Source organism: Daphnia magna, linkage group LG1 (assembly GCF_020631705.1).
Source record: "Daphnia magna isolate NIES linkage group LG1, ASM2063170v1.1, whole genome shotgun sequence".
Lineage (NCBI taxonomy): Eukaryota > Metazoa > Arthropoda > Branchiopoda > Diplostraca > Daphniidae > Daphnia > Daphnia magna.
In genome coordinates, this window is record NC_059182.1 from 3,778,634 (window position 1) to 3,795,928 (window position 17,295).

The window sequence follows — 17,295 nt, forward strand, 5'->3', positions numbered from 1 at the left end:
CCCGCACTTGTTTTCTATAGACCATTTTCGACTTGCTTCGTATCCGCTTAACCAAAAGTCGTGCGGCTAGTCGACTAGTGCGCACCGTGGCGGGGAATAGCCGAAACATGCTGCAGACTTGGCTAGATTGAGCCCATGAACTTAGCAGTTGTTTGTCTTTTACTGCAGTCTGCTAGTGTATCAAAAGAAAGAAATGTCCGTTTTCAAGTTTAAATTGTCAGAGTTAGTGCTTTCGTTAGAGGATCGCGATGTTTATTACAAAACATAATATCAAATGATATTTCTCAATGGGGGGAATAAACTTAGATGAAGAAAAACCACTTTTATATAACTGTAGAGGGATAACAAGGGGATCGTGACACTTCAGGAACTCTAGTGTTTTGTAATAAACATCGCAAGTAATGAATGTGGATTGATGATGATAGTTCACGCTGGACAGCTTGCAAGGGGCGTTCTATTTACTCGGTGTAGGTATCGTCGCATCGATTGTAGTGTTTACAATTGAAATAGGTTCATCCTCGAGCGTTTTCAAGGTTAGACCGAAATAGTATAATTGTTATTTCAACGAGGGCGGACGAGGAAGTAAGTTGATTTTAGGGATCTCTGTCTAATAACCAATTAAGTCGTTCAATTGCTAGTTATGGCTGTAAAATTGTACGTGATGTAGTGAGATGTAAACACGAATAAATCAAATGAACCATCAATTCTTCTATTTGTTATTTTTCTTGTTGGTCTGAAATGAAAAATACAGCATATAACGCATTAGTACGCATATAAAATGACCTGCAAAATGTCAACTCTTTTTTTTCAATGAGATACTTGAAACATCTGTTCATTCGGTGGCGTTGTCGGCGAATTTCGATTTCAGATTGTGGCCACAAACTGCTGGGTGAAACGGGCACAACTGTTTCTTGCAGTTGTTCGTTTGCAGTTGTTTAGCTTTTTTTCGTTCGTAAGTGCTCTCTCATATCGGGTTTCTCTCGCAGTTGTTCTATGCAGTTGTTGATTACAAGTTCCAAGTCGGCTCACTTCTCGCCGTATCGTTCTTTCCAGAATAAATTCATATTATTCTATGTTGTCAAATCTTTAATCGTCAGAAATTCTATTTATAGTCACGATTGAACTGTGACTTTGCGGCAAGCATCGTAGACACACTGCCCAACATCTTCAATAGTCAAGTGGAAGAAGAAGCTACGCACCAAATTCTCTTTCCAAGTTCTACACTGAAAAGGGATCTGAAAATACGGTAATAGACGATTCGAAGTTTTGTTGGCGCTTCAAATCCTGCAAGAAAAATGTGGCTGAACAGAGTAGTAAACTCCAGTTACAAGCGAACATGTTTACTGATATTTGGTTGTTATGGACTGATAATGTTTGCTTATTTCGCCCTCTATTACAAAGCAAATGATTTGACTTCTTGGCCTTCCCCATTTTATTTTGGCACAAACGATTCGCTAACGGAATCTCCTGCTGATTCACGTCATGAATTCAAAAATAACTATGACTACTTACCTGATGGAGATAAAGCTTTCTTCTTGGAAACTGGCGGCAGTGAAACGCTCAACATCCGGCAAGCGTGTGCAGTGGAATCGCTAGCGTTGCACAACCCAAATGTCACTGCTTACGTGTTTTTTGGTCAGGAACGAGTCAACAGCAGCTCCATCACATTAAAGACGCTAACAGAAAACTACAAAAACATCCAAGTTATCGGTCTCAATATGGATAATTATTTAGCCGGTTCGCCTTTGGAACATTGGTACAAATTCACCGACTGGAGGAAAGGACCTTACCACGTCGCTCATTTCAGTGATGGCCTTCGTTTGCTCACGTTGTCAAGATACGGGGGCTACTATTTCGATCTTGACATCATCCACGTACGGCCGGTGACCTACTATCGTAATTTCATTGGCACAGAAGATGGAGGTACAGCGTCGAATAGCGCAATCCATGCGGATTATGGCTACCCTGTTATTCAGATGGCAATTAATGATTTCCCTGCTAATTACAGGTATATTCAGTTATGTGTACAATGTTTTATTGTAATATTCTTTATTTTAAATGTTTTTTTTATTTATTTATTTATTTTTTTTTGGGTGGGGGGGGTTGTAACAGAGCTGATGCTTGGACCCATAATGGACCTGATTTATTGGGCAGAGTTTTGACTAAATGGTGCGGAGTAGACAGACTTCAGGAAACAAATTATCTCAAATGTAGTGGGTTCAGCGTTCTGCCGAGGATATCATTCTACCCGGTACATTATAGCAATTTGGGAGAATTTTTCAAGCAAAGAGAAACAAATGACACCATGACTCCTGATTGGTTGACGGCGGAAGTGATTGGTGTTCATATTTGGAACAAGCTGAGCTATGGCGAGCCCGTATTCCGGAATTCCACGCAATATTATACGCAGCTAGCTCGTATCCATTGCCCTGCCACATTTTCTATTGCTCCTGATGTATTTTAATTTAAAAAAAAAAGGGGCAGGAAGGAAATTTAGCCACGTTACACCTATAAGTTTTTGTGATGTCATGTAAAACTCCTTTCCCTGTCAATGTTGGTTTCAACTAATACAGTTCATTTTGCTTTCAAGTTACCTCGTACGTAGCGTCGGTTTCCTTTCATTTCGACAATAAGACGCAAGTGACTTTTGGATTGTTTGACGCATGGATTTGAACGCAGTAAGTTACATGTGCCAAACAATATATGACACTTCACGTAAGCCTCCGAACGGACGTCACCAAAACAGTAGGAGTCTAGTAAAAATTGCGAGCAGAACAATAAAGACAGATGAGACCGCGAACGTATAGACATGTTGTTGGTCAATGAAAATGCGACGTGGACAGAGCCGTATAGTAAAATGCCAGTTGTATTCAGACGTCTATTTAGTCTGTGAAATTGTTGGTGACTTTCGTATCTAGAGTGATCTATAGCCTGGCCAAAAGCTGGTACATGAAACGGCACAACTTCCCCCGCACTTGTTTTCTATAGCTGAGTTTCTGTCGCAGTTGGTCTCTCGCATCTGTTTTCGCTCGCAGTTGTTTTGAGTGGCTGTTACGTGGCTGTCGACTAGTGCTTCCAAGTAGGCCTCTTCTCGTCATCATTTCGTCCTGAATAGTCGTCAATTTTGTAATTGTTTTAAAAATCCCTTCCGTCATCTAAAAACTACGACTTTGAAAACGAATCAACTGTCGTTCAGCAACCAATCATCATCGTTACACGTTAAATACAGCCAACACCTCTTTCCCAGTTCAGCAATGGAATCGAAGGACATAGCAACAGGCCATCCAAAGTCATGCTGGCGCTCCAATTCGTGGAAAAGAATTTGGCTGAAAAGAAGAGCGAACATCAATTACGAGCGATCATTTTTGCTGATCTTTGGTTCCGCCGGACTGGTTATCATTGTTTACAACATCTTGATTGCTTCGCCTATTCCGATTTGTCTCATCCCAGACGATTTAACAACAGTCTCTCCTTCCGAATCGCCTCGTGAATTAAAACATAACTACGATTTTTTATCTGAAGGAGATAAAGCCTTTTTTTGGGAAACTGGCGGCAATCAAACACTCAACATACGGCAAGCGTGTGCAGTGGAATCGCTGGCGTTGCACAACCCAAGTGTCACTGTTTACATGCTCTTTAGTCAAGAAAGAGTCAACAGAAGCTCCATCACATTGCGGACACTTACGGAAAACTATAAAAACATCCGAATTATAGGAATCAATATGAACAATTTCATGACCGGTTCGGCATTGGAACATTGGTACAAATTCACTGACTGGAGGAAAGGACCTTTCAACGTTTCTCACTTCAGTGACGCCCTTCGTTTCGCCACGCTGTCGAAATACGGCGGCTATTATTTCGATCTTGACCTCATCCACCTCCAGCCGGTGACCCACTATCGCAATTTTTTTGCCACGGAAGATGGGATCATCGTGTCGGCTGGTGCGATCCATGCAGATTATGGCCATCCCATCATGAAACTGGCCATTTCTGATTTTGTCGTTAATTACAGGTATATCAATTATGTCTACATTTTTTAAAATTGTAATATTCTTTGATTGATTTGGATATTTAAAAATCCTTTTTTGGGGGGGGGGGTTTGTGACAGAGCTGACGTTTGGGGCCATAATGGACCTGCTTTATTGGGCAGAGTTATAACCAAATGGTGTGCAGTACCTAAACTTCGGGAAGCGACTTACCTCAGATGTCGGGGGTTCAGCGTTTTACCGAATGCATCATTTTATCCGGTACATTATCCAAGATGGCGAGAATTTTTCCATCAACGAGCTCCAAACGATACCATGACTCCTGATTGGCTGACGACGGAAGTGATCGGTGTTCATATTTGGAATAAAATCAGCTACGGAGAGCCAGTTTACCGCAATTCGACGCAATATTACACACAACTAGCTCGTACCCATTGCCCGGCCATATTTTCCATTACTCCTGATGTCTTTTAATACGGGAAATAAAAAATTATATAAATAAAAAAGGGACAGGACAGGATTTAATTTAGCCACGTCACATCTAGGTTTTCGTTTGAAGTGTATTGTGATGACGTCATGTAAAACTCCTTTCCCCTTTAATGTTGGTTTCAACTAATACAATTCATTTTGCGTTTGTCTTACCTTGCGTGTTGCTTCCTTTCATTTTGACATTGGCACGCGAGCGGATCTTTTACTGTTGGGCGTATCGATTCGAACGCAGCTATGCCGAACACGCGTGGACGTCAACTTAATCACAGTGGAACAACCAACAAAGTATGTAAATTTGTTTACTGCATATAGTGGCAAAGGCAGACACACTCCTTTCGCATCCCAGCCTTAGCCCATACGGCCATCGACGGTCGAACGTGAAACCTTTAATCAAATCTTTAATTTAAATGATATTTTCAAATATTACTATGCTGAACAAGAAGGGATCAATTCAACCGCACTCGTTACAGTAAAAATTAACTTTAAACGTAGATTATTTTACGAAGAGGCAAATGAAATTCATCGGTAAAATCCGTTTGCCACCTGCGTTACAAATGGCCTTGTCAATAAGAGTTTGGGCTAGAATGGAATAATCTCATTCTGAATTTGATTCAATTTTTCAACTCGAACAAAGAGCTCGAAAGAATGTCCCCTTACTTTACACTTTGTCGTAAAATTGTAATTCGCTCAACTGAATTCAACATCTACTACAAACCGGATGCGATTCATGGCGCCATTTTCAAAATTGCTGAACTGGAGGGCCGTAGTGGACGAGTGGTCAACAAGATCTACGCCACTCTAGATGTCGCCACTGAACTTTGCGAACGTCTCCACGCCCTGGAACAGTTTTACCAAGAGTTCCGTCCGCTTCCCAGGAACGCCCAGCTCAAATACGAGGAAATGGTGGAACAAGACTCGACCTACAAATTGAACCTGACCGTCAGACAGTACCGGCAACATTTGCAGATTACGCAGACCAAAAAGAGATTGACTCGCGGGCCGTGCGATAGCATCGCCATCCCGGATATCGGTGACTTCCGCCGCGAACTGGCCCAGCTGATCGAAGAAATGTCGACTCTTTATTTGCCTACGTTTGTCGAAACGGATGAATCTGGAATTTCAAAGGTGATTCGCGGGGATCGAGTGGCTGTTATCTATTGCTCCGTCCGTCCGTGGCCGTGGACGCGTTCCTACCCAACAACTGAACTCCTCCACGACCCGGTTTTGGTTGCGTTGATTCATGGTGAGCGTGACGTTAACAGGATCCGCGAGTACTGTGAGAATACCTACCCAGACTTGATGGTGGACACGTATGTCGACATGAATTACGAGCCCAGCGATTCGGCCGTCCTTTACGAGTACCTGAAAATCCGCTGGATCCGTCGCGGGCAACGATTTCGCGTCAACGAACGCCCTGGAACTATCGCTCTACCGCACGAAGATCATTGGTTCATCGCCTAAGTGGGAAAAATGGAAGTTGATGTCGGCTGGCTACAATTGATTCGGATAAATAAACATTTCGTTGAGATAACAAACAATTCGTTTTCGTGTTCCTTTATTCTTGGGAAATGGCTAAGCAGTGCCATATGGTAAACTGCAACGTTAGGTCTTGATGCATTTCTTTCTTTTAGTTCAGGGGTGACTCGAATGAACCTATTTTATTAATGAATTATTCAAAAATAAGTGGGCTCTTATACGATATTGATGCAGGGAGATGGGCTTTTTCAACAAACTAGAAGAGCCCGACAGAAATCCGGATCTATTACGGGTGTGCAAAGAAATGGCGTCATCAAGAAAAGTACAACTCAATTAGAATAACGAATACTCTTCTATATTTTTAAAATAGAAAAAATACTTGAAAAGCTACAGAGAATGAGATAACGTGTACACACAGCTAAATAGTTTCCAAGTTAGACGCGTTATCATTATCGCAAGAGCAATAAAAGAACAGGGTCGTTAGGGAGATAAGGGCCCTTAGATAAAGATTGTAGTTATAACAGGCAAACGGATGCATTCTGAGCAAAAGTGTAAACTCTTTGTTGTAGTCAAACGCGTGTTCAGTTTGTGACATTGGCGAGCATTTTCATTTAGCCAATATTCTTTAGTGTGGACCCAAGCAGAAATGAAATCTGAGGACACACTAACAATCGCTCCAAGTCCAATTCGGTTCTGCAATTTCTGGAAAGATAATCGGTGGAACGGAGTGGTAAACATAAAAAACCGACGAGCTTATTTACTGATTTTTGGTTGTACGGGACTGCTAATGTTTGCTTACTTCGCCCTATATTCGAATGCAAATTATTTGACTTCTTGGTCTCCTTCATTTTACTTTGGCATCACAAAAGATTTATTCACAAACGATTCACTAGCGAACTCTCTTGCTGATTTGCGTGGCGAAACTATCAGTGACTTTATATTTGACGAGGAAAAAGCTTTTTTTTTGGAAACTGGTGGCAATGAAACACTGAACATCCGGCAAGCGTGTGCAGTGGAATCACTAGCGTTGCACAACCCAAGTGTCACTGCTTACGTGCTTTTCGGTCAGGAACGAGTCAACAGCAACTCCATCACATTGCGGACACTTACGGCAAACTATAAAAACATCCAAGTTATCGGTCTCAATATGGATAATTATTTAGCCGGTTCGCCTTTGGAACATTGGTACAAATTCACCGACTGGAGGAACGGACCTTACCACGTCGCTCATTTCAGTGATGGCCTTCGTTTGCTCACGCTGTCAAAATACGGTGGCTACTATTTCGATCTTGACATTATCCACGTACGGCCGGTGACCTACTATCGCAATTTCATTGCCACAGAGGATGGAAATTCGGCGTCGAATAGCGTAATCCATTCGGATTATGGCTTCCCTCTTATGCAGATGGCAGTTAATGATTTCCCTGCCAATTACAGGTATATTCAGTTATGTGTACTACAATGATTTATTGTAATATTCTTGATTTTATATGTTTTTTTTGTTTTTTTTGTTTGTTTTTTTTTGGGCTGGGGGGGTTTGTAACAGAGCTGATGCTTGGGGCCATAACGGACCTGATTTATTGGGCAGAGTTTTGACTAAATGGTGCGGAGTAGGCAGCCTTCCAGAAATGAATTACCTCAAATGTCGTGGGTTCAATATCCTACCGAAAACATCGTTCTATCCGGTACATTTTGGCAATTGGACAGAATTTTTCAAGCAAAGATATTCAAATGATACCATGGCTCCTGATTGGCTGACGACGAAAGTGATCGGTGTTCACATTTGGAACAAGTTAAGCTACAGAGAGCCAGTCTTCCGGAATTCGACGCAATATTATACGCAGCTAGCTCGTATCCATTGCCCTGCCACATTTTCTATTGCTCCTGATGTCTTTTAGAATTGAAATAAAAGAAAAAGAAATTCATAGATTTTTCCATGTGGATCATGAATTGAGTCATGAAACGTTTAAGTTAACCTAGTTACTTTTGACTTGAAATGTCGTTGGCGAAACAGTTGTCGACTGCTTGCGCATGCGCAGGCATCCGTAGAGGACTTCGTAATGCAACTCGCCGTATGCGTTCATAAAAGAATCTGATGGGAAGTAGCTCTCTTTGTTAGTTATTCCGCTTTTATCGAACAGCCATGCGAAACATTGTATACACTTTCAAGTATTTGCCTCGTGAAAAGCAACTCTTTACGAACGAAAAAGTTTGTAGTTTTGTTGCACAATAAACGTGTATTTCATTTACGTATTTGATTAATTATTAATTCGCAAACAGGTCGAGTCCGTCACCTTTATCTATCACCATTTATCTTTATTCGTCGCCATATCTTAGAGAGGTGTCATTTTATAAAAGTCGATTCCATAGAGGTTTGTGCAGGGGACGGGCTTGTTCAACAAACTGCAAAGATCCCGGTACAAATCCAGTTCCACAGGTGCGCAAAGAGATCGTGTCATCATGAAAAGTACAACTTCATTAGAATAACGAAATAATTGACAGATATTCATCAATAATAGTATTTTTTTAAATGCTTAATTAACTAATCGAAAATGTCTTAAAACAACGCAATGGGAATACGTACTCGTCGGGAGTGCGGAACACTTTCGGTTGGATAGTGGTGATGGAGCGGTCACTGTTATCGCAAATGATGCGGGCCAAGGAGACCCTTTGGATTTGGGCTAATTGAGCTGATGAAAAAGAAGCATTGATTTGTTTATTAGCTGCCTTAAACCTGTTTGAATGGAAATGTCAAGAATTAATGTCGACATTTTCTGTGTTGTACCTGAACGGAAGCCGGTAGGTTGATTAACGTTATAGTTGTAGAAGAATCGATCTGTCCTTCTTAAATTTAAGAATTGTAAGGCGAAAATGCCAGCAAATGTTGGGCCAAGCTCGGCATTGGGCAGTGGCTTTTCAGCGACTCCACCGATATACAGGTCTACATCGTACACTGTTTCATAGATGGATCTCAGAGACGCAACGATCTGCAATTGTTTTTGCCATTAAAGACTGACCAGTTTAGGCCCAAATGATGGAACTGTCTTACCTCAGCCGGAATGCGCGGTACCAAATGGTCAAAATTTGTTGGTTGAGTTTGTAACAAAAAATTTGACGCCAAATAATAGAGCATGGAAACGTATGGTGGTAGACCGTGATCTCTTCCTCGTTGAATATTCAGCGCGATTAGATCGAACCCAAGTCTCTGACCATTTGGCCTGCAAAATGTGTCAGTGCAAAAATCAGAATGAAACACCAATAGCGTTTAGTTTTAACTACTTGAAGAGTTGGCTTGTAATGTCGTCGGCGAAACAGTTGTCGACTGCTTGCGCAGGCACTTGAAGAAGTCCTCGCAACGCATCATCGAAAAAATTGACATTCGTTAAAAGTCGAGAGGGATTCATAAACGAATCTGATAGGAAGTAGCTGTCTTTGCTAACTCTTCCGCTTCTATCGAATAGCCTGCGCGAAACGACAATTCTAAGTTTTTGCAAACGAATTCCTTTTCGATTGCAAGACTCACCTGATAAAGCTCCTCACCTGAGAGTGGCCCATGCGATAAGCGGCTGTAGAGAATTCGGTAAAAATGGCCGGATTCCCACTGTAATAACCATATTCTGACGACATCACTTGAGCCGCCAAATCTGGGCCTAATTTTGCCAGAAAATATTTCAACGTTCGTTCAAATTTCAAGGTGAAATAGCCAGTTGCAGAGTTCAACTACCAATAATGACGGGCAGATATTCGGTGTAGATGATGTGTTGCATTTCGGCTATAACGATCCGGCGAGCGTGTTGATAATAGAACTCATCCGTTTGATTAGGAGCTACTGTGTAAAGGTTATCTGCGATACGATTATGCTCACGAACCCATAGGGTGTGCATAATGGTCAACAACGGCTGTTCGTTCACCCTATGATCGCCTATTTGTAAGATTTAAAAAATAAAATAAAATATGTTTAATTAAGTTCCACGACATACCCTCCCCCCCCCCAAAAAAAAACAAAAAAACAAAAACAAAAACAAAAAAACAGACCTGCATCGAAAACATTGGCAGAGAGTAAAGGCAACATTTGACGATTACTGCTGATGGACGTCTTCAACTTTCCTCTGCCCGACGTTGTGTTCCGCAATGAGGCTGCTTTCGCCGCAGTGCTTCCGTACACGTTAGACGCGTCGATCCAGTGCGTCAAAGCGTTAATCTATAGCTCCAATTTGTTAAATAGAACATAAGGACTAAGTCTAATTCTTTTTTTCGGAGCAGCAAATGCTTACGTGTGATCGGGTACGAGGGGCGGTGCCATCTAAGTTGTTTCCATAAGTTGAACGGATGAAATTCATGCAAGTCTGCTGGCCGATAGAGGATGGATTGTAAGTTGGGTCATTACTAGGAATGGCGATTGGAAGGCATTCCGGATGTGGAGCAGTCAGCACGGAGGTACCCGTTATGTTTGTTGAGCAGCAGGAAAATTCAGTTCCATCACCTTGATCCCCCCACCATATTGACAATAAGAATTAACGTTTAAAATGGAATAACTGGATGTGTTTGAAGTACTTTTCGTGAATGTGGGGGTAGAAGTTAAATCGTGATCGAGGAATTGACCCCATTGCATCGTCAAGAGAGTGACGGCCGGATTTGGAACACTGTCGTTATAGACAACAGCTGAGGAAACGAGCCGGGCACTTGGCAATGGATTTTTCGTTAACTTGCTCTTTCGAATTGTTGAAATACCTAATTTTCTCGGTGTATGTTAATTTTGAGCTTTTAATTAAACCATATTCATCTCACCGTCATCGTAGCCCTCGTTTGAATTGGCGATCAATCGAGAAAAGATGGTACCCGACTTGCCGTACAATGGAATGTCGATATTATTGCAAGTTCCATCGATACTACGGAATTTGGAACTAAAATCGCAAGCCTGCCTATCACTGGCGGTGTTTGGCAACCGCCCTAGATCTCCAATCTTCTCAGCCGGAATTCCCAACCTTTGGCATATCAATGATTAAATTTATCATTTTATCTTGTTGAACGGAACAATTCATTAATTTAAGAACTCACCTATCACTTAAATATTTGCGCGCCACCAAATAGATAGCAGCTTCTTTTGATCTAGCCATGGCTTCCGGATTGTGGCGTTTCGACGAGTACCGTCGCGATCCTGTCGCTCTAGTTGTACCCTCATTTACACCTTTTTTACGGTTCTCTTCCGAAATTTTAGCTTCTAGTTGTTCCCATTTCTCGACGTACTCTCGGCCAACGCGTAGAGCATCTTGTAGTTCTTCTTCGTGGATGTGGACCTCCTCCCCTGACAGTTTTGATGCTTCAGATTCGAATCGTTTGACGAGCTTTGGGAAAAAGTTATCTAATAGGAAAATGGTCTTTATTTGATTAATTATCGTGACATTTAATGATGGATGGTTGTACCGTCGACAGATAAGGCGTCCAAGTCTTGCGGCTACATAAATATTAAGAAAGAAAATCAATTGGAAAATGTTTGTTTTTTAAACATTTTGATGAAGATACGAGAAAAGTTATTGACACAATAAGACAGCGTATGCAAATAACTTACAAGAATGCATAATGATCCAATGATGAGCACAATGGAGAAGGTACCATGAAAAACAGCCATTTTTCGGTAGCTTTTCGCAATAGTTTTCGTGAGGCGGGGATCCTCGATGTGAAGTAAGCGAACATTTCACGTGCCACTTTTATACACCGTTCGATTACGATCGCAGTTAACACCCAAGCGATCCAACTGGCACATTGGCCGCAAAGTATTAGACGTACAATGGCATTGAAATTTCATAAAAACGTCTTACCATTCTGTTTTCATTACGTTCAGCTGTGAATTGTGCAGGTTCCCAACAATCTGTTTCAATATTTGGATACGTCTACATTCAACGTTTTCTTCCGCGTTGAGGCAGCAACACAAATGGCGACGTAAGGCAGTTTGCGGAAATGTATCTTTGCCAGGTCCTAACGAAAGTTTGCGAGTAAACAGCTTTTGTGCGGTTTTGTAACCGCCATTATTCATTAAAACCATTTCACCTGTGTAATCCTGCACACTAACCGCAAGGAAGATGGGGTGCATCTGCTACGAGGGCGATAAGTCGAATATGCCAATGTTGTACATCCTTTTGGTCCGGAATTGATTGATAAAGGACACGATTGTTTTATCACGAATCCAATTCGTGATCAGCAATGCTTCCGTACATACCCAAACATTTCAGTTCATTGAATCAATTTGTTTAAACATGGATCTCCAAACAGTAAGAAATACTACCATTTTTTATGATACCTGCAATACAACTCAATTAGAATAACGAATACTCTTCTATATTTTTTAAATAGAGAAAATACTTGAAAAGCCACATAGAATGAGATAACGTGTACACACAGCTAAATAGTTTCCAAGTTAGACGCGTTACCATTATCGCAAGAGCAATAAATGAACATGGTCGTTGGGGAGATAAGGGCCATTAGATAAAGATTGTAGTTATAACAGGCAAATGGATGCATTCTGAGCAAAAGTGTAAAATCTTTGTTGTAGTCAAACGCGTGTTCAGTTTGTGACATTTGCGAGCATTTTCATTTAGCCAATATTCTTTAGTGTGGACCCAAGCAGAAATGAAATCTGAGGACACACTAACAATCGCTCCAAGTCCAATTCGGTTCTGCAATTTCTGGAAAGAAAATCGGTGGAAAGGAGTGGTAAACATAAAAAACCGACGAGCTTATTTACTGATTTTTGGTTGTACGGGACTGCTAATGTTTGCTTACTTCGCCCTATATTCGAATGCAAATCATTTGACTTCTTGGTCTCCTTCATTTTTCTTTGGCATCACAAACGATTCATTCACAGACGATTCACTAGCGAACTCTCTTGCTGATTTGCGTGGCGAAACTATCAGTGACTTTTTATATGACGAGGAAAAAGCTTTTTTTTTGGAAACTGGTGGCAATGAAACACTGAACATCCGGCAAGCGTGTGCAGTGGAATCACTAGCGTTGCACAACCCAAGTGTCACTGCTTACGTGCTTTTCGGTCAGGAACGAGTCAACAGCAACTCCATCACATTGCGGACACTTACGGCAAACTATAAAAACATCCACGTTATCGGTCTCAATATGGATAATTATTTAGCCGGTTCGCCTTTGGAACATTGGTACAAATTCACCGACTGGAGGAACGGACCTTACCATGTCGCTCATTTCAGTGATGGCCTTCGTTTGCTCACGCTGTCGAGATACGGGGGCTACTATTTCGATCTTGACATCATCCACGTACGGCCGGTGACCTACTATCGTAATTTCATTGGCACAGAAGATGGAGGCACAGCGTCGAATAGCGTAATCCATTCGGATTATGGCTACCCTGTTATGCAGATGGCAATTAATGATTTCCCTGCCAATTACAGGTATATTCAGTTATGTGTACAATGATTTATTGTAATATTCTTTATTTATATGTTTTTTTGTTTGTTTGTTTTTTTTTTTTTTTTTTTGGGGGGGTGTAACAGAGCTGATGCTTGGACCCATAACGGACCTGATTTATTGGGCAGAGTTTTGACTAAATGGTGCGGAGTAGGCAGCCTTCCAGAAATGAATTACCTCAAATGTCGTGGGTTCAGTATCCTACCGCAAACATCGTTCTATCCGGTACATTATGGCAATTGGCAAGAATTTTTCAAGCAAAGATATTCAAATGATACCATGACTCCTGATTGGCTGACGACGGATGTGATCGGTGTTCACATTTGGAACAAGTTAAGCTACGGAGAGCCAGTCTTCCGGAATTCGACACAATATTATACGCAGCTAGCTCGTATCCATTGCCCTGCCACATTTTCTATTGCTCCTGATGTCTTTTAGAATTGAAATAAAAGAAAAAGAAATTCATAGATTTTTCCTTGTGGATCATGAATTGAGTCAGAAAACGTTTAAGTTAACCTAGTTACTTGAAGGTTTGACTTGAAATGTCGTTGGCGAAACAGTTTTCGACTGCTTGCGCATGCATCTGAAGAGGACCTCGTAATGCAACTCGCCGTATGCGTTCATAAAAGAATCTGATGGGAAGTAGCTCTCTTTGTTAGTTATTCCGCTTTTATCGAACAGCCTATGCGAAACATTGCCTATACTTTCAAGTATTTGCCTCGTGATGGATGGTTGTACCTTTGACAGATAAGGCGTCCAAGTCTTGCAGCTACATAAACATTAAGAAAGAAAATCAATTGGAAATTGTTTTGTTTTTTTGAACACTTTTCGTTTCACTTCACTTTTTGACATCCTTTTGGTCTGGAATTGATTGATAAAGGACACGATTGTTTTATCACGAATCCAATTCATGATCAGCAATGCTTCCGTACATACCCAAACATTTCTGTTCATTGAATCAATTTGTTTAAACATGGATCTCCAAACAGTAAGAAATACTACCATTATTTATGATACCTGCAATATCGTGGCATATGCAACAGCGGCACGACTTCAAGTGATCATATTTTGTTTGTTCTTTCGTAAACCTTTTTGTTTCCAATTTTTTTTGGAGGGAATTTGGCCCAGCGCATCGAGGCTGAGGGGATGGGTGATCAAAAATCCATGATGGCCGCCGTCTGACCTTTTCCACCAATCGAATTTCTTCACCCTCCTCCCTCCCTCCCACCCACTTCACCCGCCTCTAGCCCTCTACCGATGAGACTCAGTTCAATGACACTTGTGTCTCGCCCGAGCAGTGCAACATTGCAGAAAAAGGTGAACCATCAACCAAGAATATGGTATTAAATGGAATTTTTGAAATGCTATTTATTATGAAGATGCAACAATTCCATTAAACAATGTAATACAAGCCCATAGAATAATTATTACCTTTAAACTTTCGAATTTCTTTTGAGCCATACATGTGTCTGCTACTGTCCCTGGATGAGAAAGCCGGAAAAGGAGGTGACTTTAGCGAAATCGCTGGAAGATTCCACGTCGTAAATGGCTCCAGAAAGAAGATAAACGGCAACAGTGTCACCCAATTCCAACGGCAGAATCGCTTGGATGTCTAGAGGTAACCAATTGTCAACGCCGTGCAAATCGCTGCCGCAAGACACGCGTTTCGATGTGACGACTTCAGTGTTGTGCAACAATTGGACGACCGTTTCGTGAGTGCCCCATTGTTTGACAGCTGAGAACGAGAAGAAATAGACGCCTTTCACTGGCGCCGTGAAAACTCCCGTCGAGTAGCTCAGACCACCGCCGATGTTTAGGAGAGCCAAGTGGTAAGGAATAATGGAATTCATCTTTGTCCATGGAGCGATTCGCTGGGCATAGAAAGCCGGGCTTGTTTTCTCTTGAATCGATGCTGCAACCAATTTGGACAGTTGTTCTCTGAGTGGCTAATAATCGTAAGATTTGAGACCTCAATTATTGATTTAAGGACAAGAGTAAAAGGTGATTTACCTCAATCACATTGAGCTTTAAAGCTTGAAATTTGTCTAGCAATTCTGAGACAAGATACAAAGCTACAAATATTATTTAATTATTTCAAATGTTTGAATTTCAACCTTTTTGACTTTGCTTTACTCCAATGAGCATCGTTTCCATGTTTTCTGCAATTTAAATAGAATGACGATTAAATTTATTTTTTTAATTATTTTAAATTGGTATACCTTCAGGGCTGCTGGATTGCGTTTCACTCTCGGACAAGGTCGTTTGTGATGTGACGATCGCCAAGCAACATGACCAGCAAACAATCAACTTTGAGGTAAAACGCAATTTTTAAAACGTTGTAAATGCATCAAGATTAAATGAAATACAAATATTCAATCCATGTACTTTAGCCTCACCAGCAAAGAACGCATTCCGTCTTATACGGCAGTTAACGAGGCACCGTATTTGATCTGAAAAATATAAATTGTACATTTTCTTATCAAGAACAGATGGCGACCTACTTGAAATTACCTTTACTAGTCTCTTTAAAGGCTGATAGAATATGACGAAAGGCTGGATTAGAAATTGGTTTGAACAATTGATATCAAACCTACATGTAACCGAAGCTCTCGTGCTCACGTCACGCTCGAGGATTCAGATTAATCAACGACGAAAGACGATACATCGAAAGTGAGCGTGTTTCAACGGATCTGGACGAATCAGACCCTTCCTCATTGAAGAAATGGTTTACCTGTTAAATAATATGTAATCTTACACGTCAATTTGGCTACATAAATGGGGTCTTGTGCTGTGTAATGAAGAGGTGCGCTATTAAATAGGGGAATTGCCGGCGTAAACACACGTCACAAAGTTCTTAATTTTTGCATCACAACTATTAAAATGGTTGAACTTTATGCGAAAAGATGGTACTAGTTAAGAATTACAACCAATGTTTCATGCATATTTATTTGAATAATTGATGTACGTGAAAAATCGACGTTGGTATCTGTCGTGAGTTACCAGTCGACCACGTCAATCTATTAAAGTCTCGCGTAAATCTTAGACTAGTATTAAGAAAATAACGATGTTTACAACAAAACGTCCCTCTCATTTGGAGGATCTACAGGGTCAGGTGGACGAAGTGATGGATGTGATGAGGCATGCCACTGAAGCCGTCCTATATCGTGGTGCCCGCCTCAACGAATTGTCGGCTCGTGCAGAGGCACTGGAACACCAGGCAAATGCTTTTCTCAAGAGGACCACCAACATCCGCAAAAAGGAAAAGAAAAATCACCGAAAGTGGACGTTGATTTTGGGCGGCATGGCTGTCATCACAATCGCCATCGTGAATGCAATTTTGTTTTCTTGATTGATGAACATGAATGAAACGCAATGCTTTCAGGATCACCTAATAAAAGTTGATAATAAAATGTTTGTTCTTCTTCACTTATATTTACTGATATTTTAGACATACTTGGCTGACACTTTGAGACACACCCAACTGATTTTTTATGCTTCCGTGATGTCATCACGGTCGAATCGGAATAAAAATGAGAATTCTGGTTGAACACTGGTGAACAAAATAAAAGTCGCAAATATTCTAGGAGAATGTGAACGTGTTTCACCACTCCAGCAAAAAAGAATAATAATTTAGGTTGTTGGTGCTACAGGAAATAGAACTGCAATGCAGTTATCTCAAATTGACAGGCCAAGGCTCGACAGCGCAGTTAAATACTTAACTATTCATAACGATTTCAGCAGAAATCATAAAAAAAAAGTGGTCAGAGCTGTTGCCAATTGTTAACGTGTTGTTACCTTTCAATTTAAAAGGAAAGAATTAAAAAATCTATTAGGACACAACCTTTGTAACAAGAACATGCCGGAAGCACATGATGTGTCTTTTACGTCATGTTATTTACCTTGCACTGAA

General features: G+C 41.0%; 8 protein-coding genes across 11 annotated transcripts; 5 read left to right on the forward strand and 3 right to left on the reverse strand.

Moving 5' to 3' along the window:
* Window positions 1-925: 925 nt before the first annotated feature.
* Window positions 926-2,589, forward strand: LOC123470428 (lactosylceramide 4-alpha-galactosyltransferase-like). The gene is made up of 2 exons (XM_045170692.1): window positions 926-2,008; window positions 2,113-2,589. Exons 1-2 carry the CDS (start codon window positions 1,296-1,298, stop codon window positions 2,462-2,464), a joined length of 1,065 nt encoding a protein of 354 aa, XP_045026627.1. The 5' UTR covers window positions 926-1,295; the 3' UTR covers window positions 2,465-2,589.
* Window positions 2,590-2,986: 397 nt separating this feature from the next.
* LOC116931449 (lactosylceramide 4-alpha-galactosyltransferase) lies at window positions 2,987-4,627 on the forward strand. The gene is made up of 2 exons (XM_032939083.2): window positions 2,987-4,012; window positions 4,109-4,627. The coding sequence occupies exons 1-2, from the start codon at window positions 3,255-3,257 to the stop codon at window positions 4,458-4,460; spliced, it is 1,110 nt and encodes a 369-aa protein (XP_032794974.2). The 5' UTR covers window positions 2,987-3,254; the 3' UTR covers window positions 4,461-4,627.
* A 493-nt stretch (window positions 4,628-5,120) lies between these two features.
* On the forward strand, window positions 5,121-5,988 carry LOC116931452. Its single transcript, XM_032939086.2, has one exon. The coding sequence runs from the start codon at window positions 5,121-5,123 to the stop codon at window positions 5,934-5,936; it is 816 nt and encodes a 271-aa protein (XP_032794977.2). The 3' UTR covers window positions 5,937-5,988.
* A 490-nt stretch (window positions 5,989-6,478) lies between these two features.
* Window positions 6,479-7,876, forward strand: LOC116931451 (lactosylceramide 4-alpha-galactosyltransferase). Its single transcript, XM_045170721.1, has 2 exons — window positions 6,479-7,388; window positions 7,498-7,876. Exons 1-2 carry the CDS (start codon window positions 6,598-6,600, stop codon window positions 7,847-7,849), a joined length of 1,143 nt encoding a protein of 380 aa, XP_045026656.1. The 5' UTR covers window positions 6,479-6,597; the 3' UTR covers window positions 7,850-7,876.
* A 292-nt stretch (window positions 7,877-8,168) lies between these two features.
* On the reverse strand, window positions 8,169-11,902 carry LOC116931446 (chorion peroxidase). 2 transcript variants are annotated; one of them, XM_045170707.1, is made up of 15 exons: window positions 11,771-11,902; window positions 11,521-11,706; window positions 11,376-11,406; window positions 11,010-11,313; window positions 10,740-10,936; window positions 10,506-10,682; window positions 10,226-10,434; window positions 9,987-10,131; window positions 9,676-9,873; window positions 9,475-9,601; window positions 9,231-9,413; window positions 9,001-9,169; window positions 8,737-8,938; window positions 8,536-8,641; window positions 8,169-8,354 (listed from the first exon to the last, which is right to left on the reverse strand). In XM_045170707.1, the coding sequence occupies exons 2-15, from the start codon at window positions 11,578-11,580 to the stop codon at window positions 8,285-8,287; spliced, it is 2,178 nt and encodes a 725-aa protein (XP_045026642.1). In that variant the 5' UTR covers window positions 11,581-11,706; window positions 11,771-11,902; the 3' UTR covers window positions 8,169-8,284. The 2 variants fall into 2 exon arrangements, with proteins under 2 accessions (XP_045026642.1, XP_032794970.2); XM_032939079.2 differs by lacking the exon at window positions 11,771-11,902 and having other exon boundaries at window positions 9,987-10,152; window positions 11,521-11,701.
* A 463-nt stretch (window positions 11,903-12,365) lies between these two features.
* LOC123470455 (lactosylceramide 4-alpha-galactosyltransferase-like) lies at window positions 12,366-13,850 on the forward strand. Its single transcript, XM_045170717.1, has 2 exons — window positions 12,366-13,369; window positions 13,472-13,850. The coding sequence occupies exons 1-2, from the start codon at window positions 12,579-12,581 to the stop codon at window positions 13,821-13,823; spliced, it is 1,143 nt and encodes a 380-aa protein (XP_045026652.1). The 5' UTR covers window positions 12,366-12,578; the 3' UTR covers window positions 13,824-13,850.
* On the reverse strand, window positions 13,566-14,559 carry LOC116931456. 3 transcript variants are annotated; one of them, XR_006644135.1, is made up of 6 exons: window positions 14,403-14,558; window positions 14,228-14,331; window positions 14,124-14,154; window positions 13,910-14,067; window positions 13,664-13,816; window positions 13,566-13,603 (listed from the first exon to the last, which is right to left on the reverse strand). XR_006644135.1 is itself a non-coding variant. In XM_032939093.2 (5 exons), the coding sequence occupies exons 1-5, from the start codon at window positions 14,417-14,419 to the stop codon at window positions 13,770-13,772; spliced, it is 357 nt and encodes a 118-aa protein (XP_032794984.1). In that variant the 5' UTR covers window positions 14,420-14,558; the 3' UTR covers window positions 13,566-13,769. The 3 variants fall into 3 exon arrangements, 1 of the variants encoding a protein (XP_032794984.1); XR_004398986.2 differs by having other exon boundaries at window positions 13,566-13,816; window positions 13,902-14,067; window positions 14,403-14,559; XM_032939093.2 differs by having other exon boundaries at window positions 13,566-13,816.
* A 176-nt stretch (window positions 14,560-14,735) lies between these two features.
* LOC116931455 (complement C1q tumor necrosis factor-related protein 3) lies at window positions 14,736-17,237 on the reverse strand. The gene is made up of 7 exons (XM_032939089.2): window positions 16,840-17,237; window positions 15,897-16,773; window positions 15,782-15,835; window positions 15,605-15,692; window positions 15,500-15,544; window positions 15,396-15,439; window positions 14,736-15,331 (listed from the first exon to the last, which is right to left on the reverse strand). Exons 3-7 carry the CDS (start codon window positions 15,794-15,796, stop codon window positions 14,858-14,860), a joined length of 666 nt encoding a protein of 221 aa, XP_032794980.2. The 5' UTR covers window positions 15,797-15,835; window positions 15,897-16,773; window positions 16,840-17,237; the 3' UTR covers window positions 14,736-14,857.
* Between the last annotated feature and the right edge of the window lie 58 nt (window positions 17,238-17,295).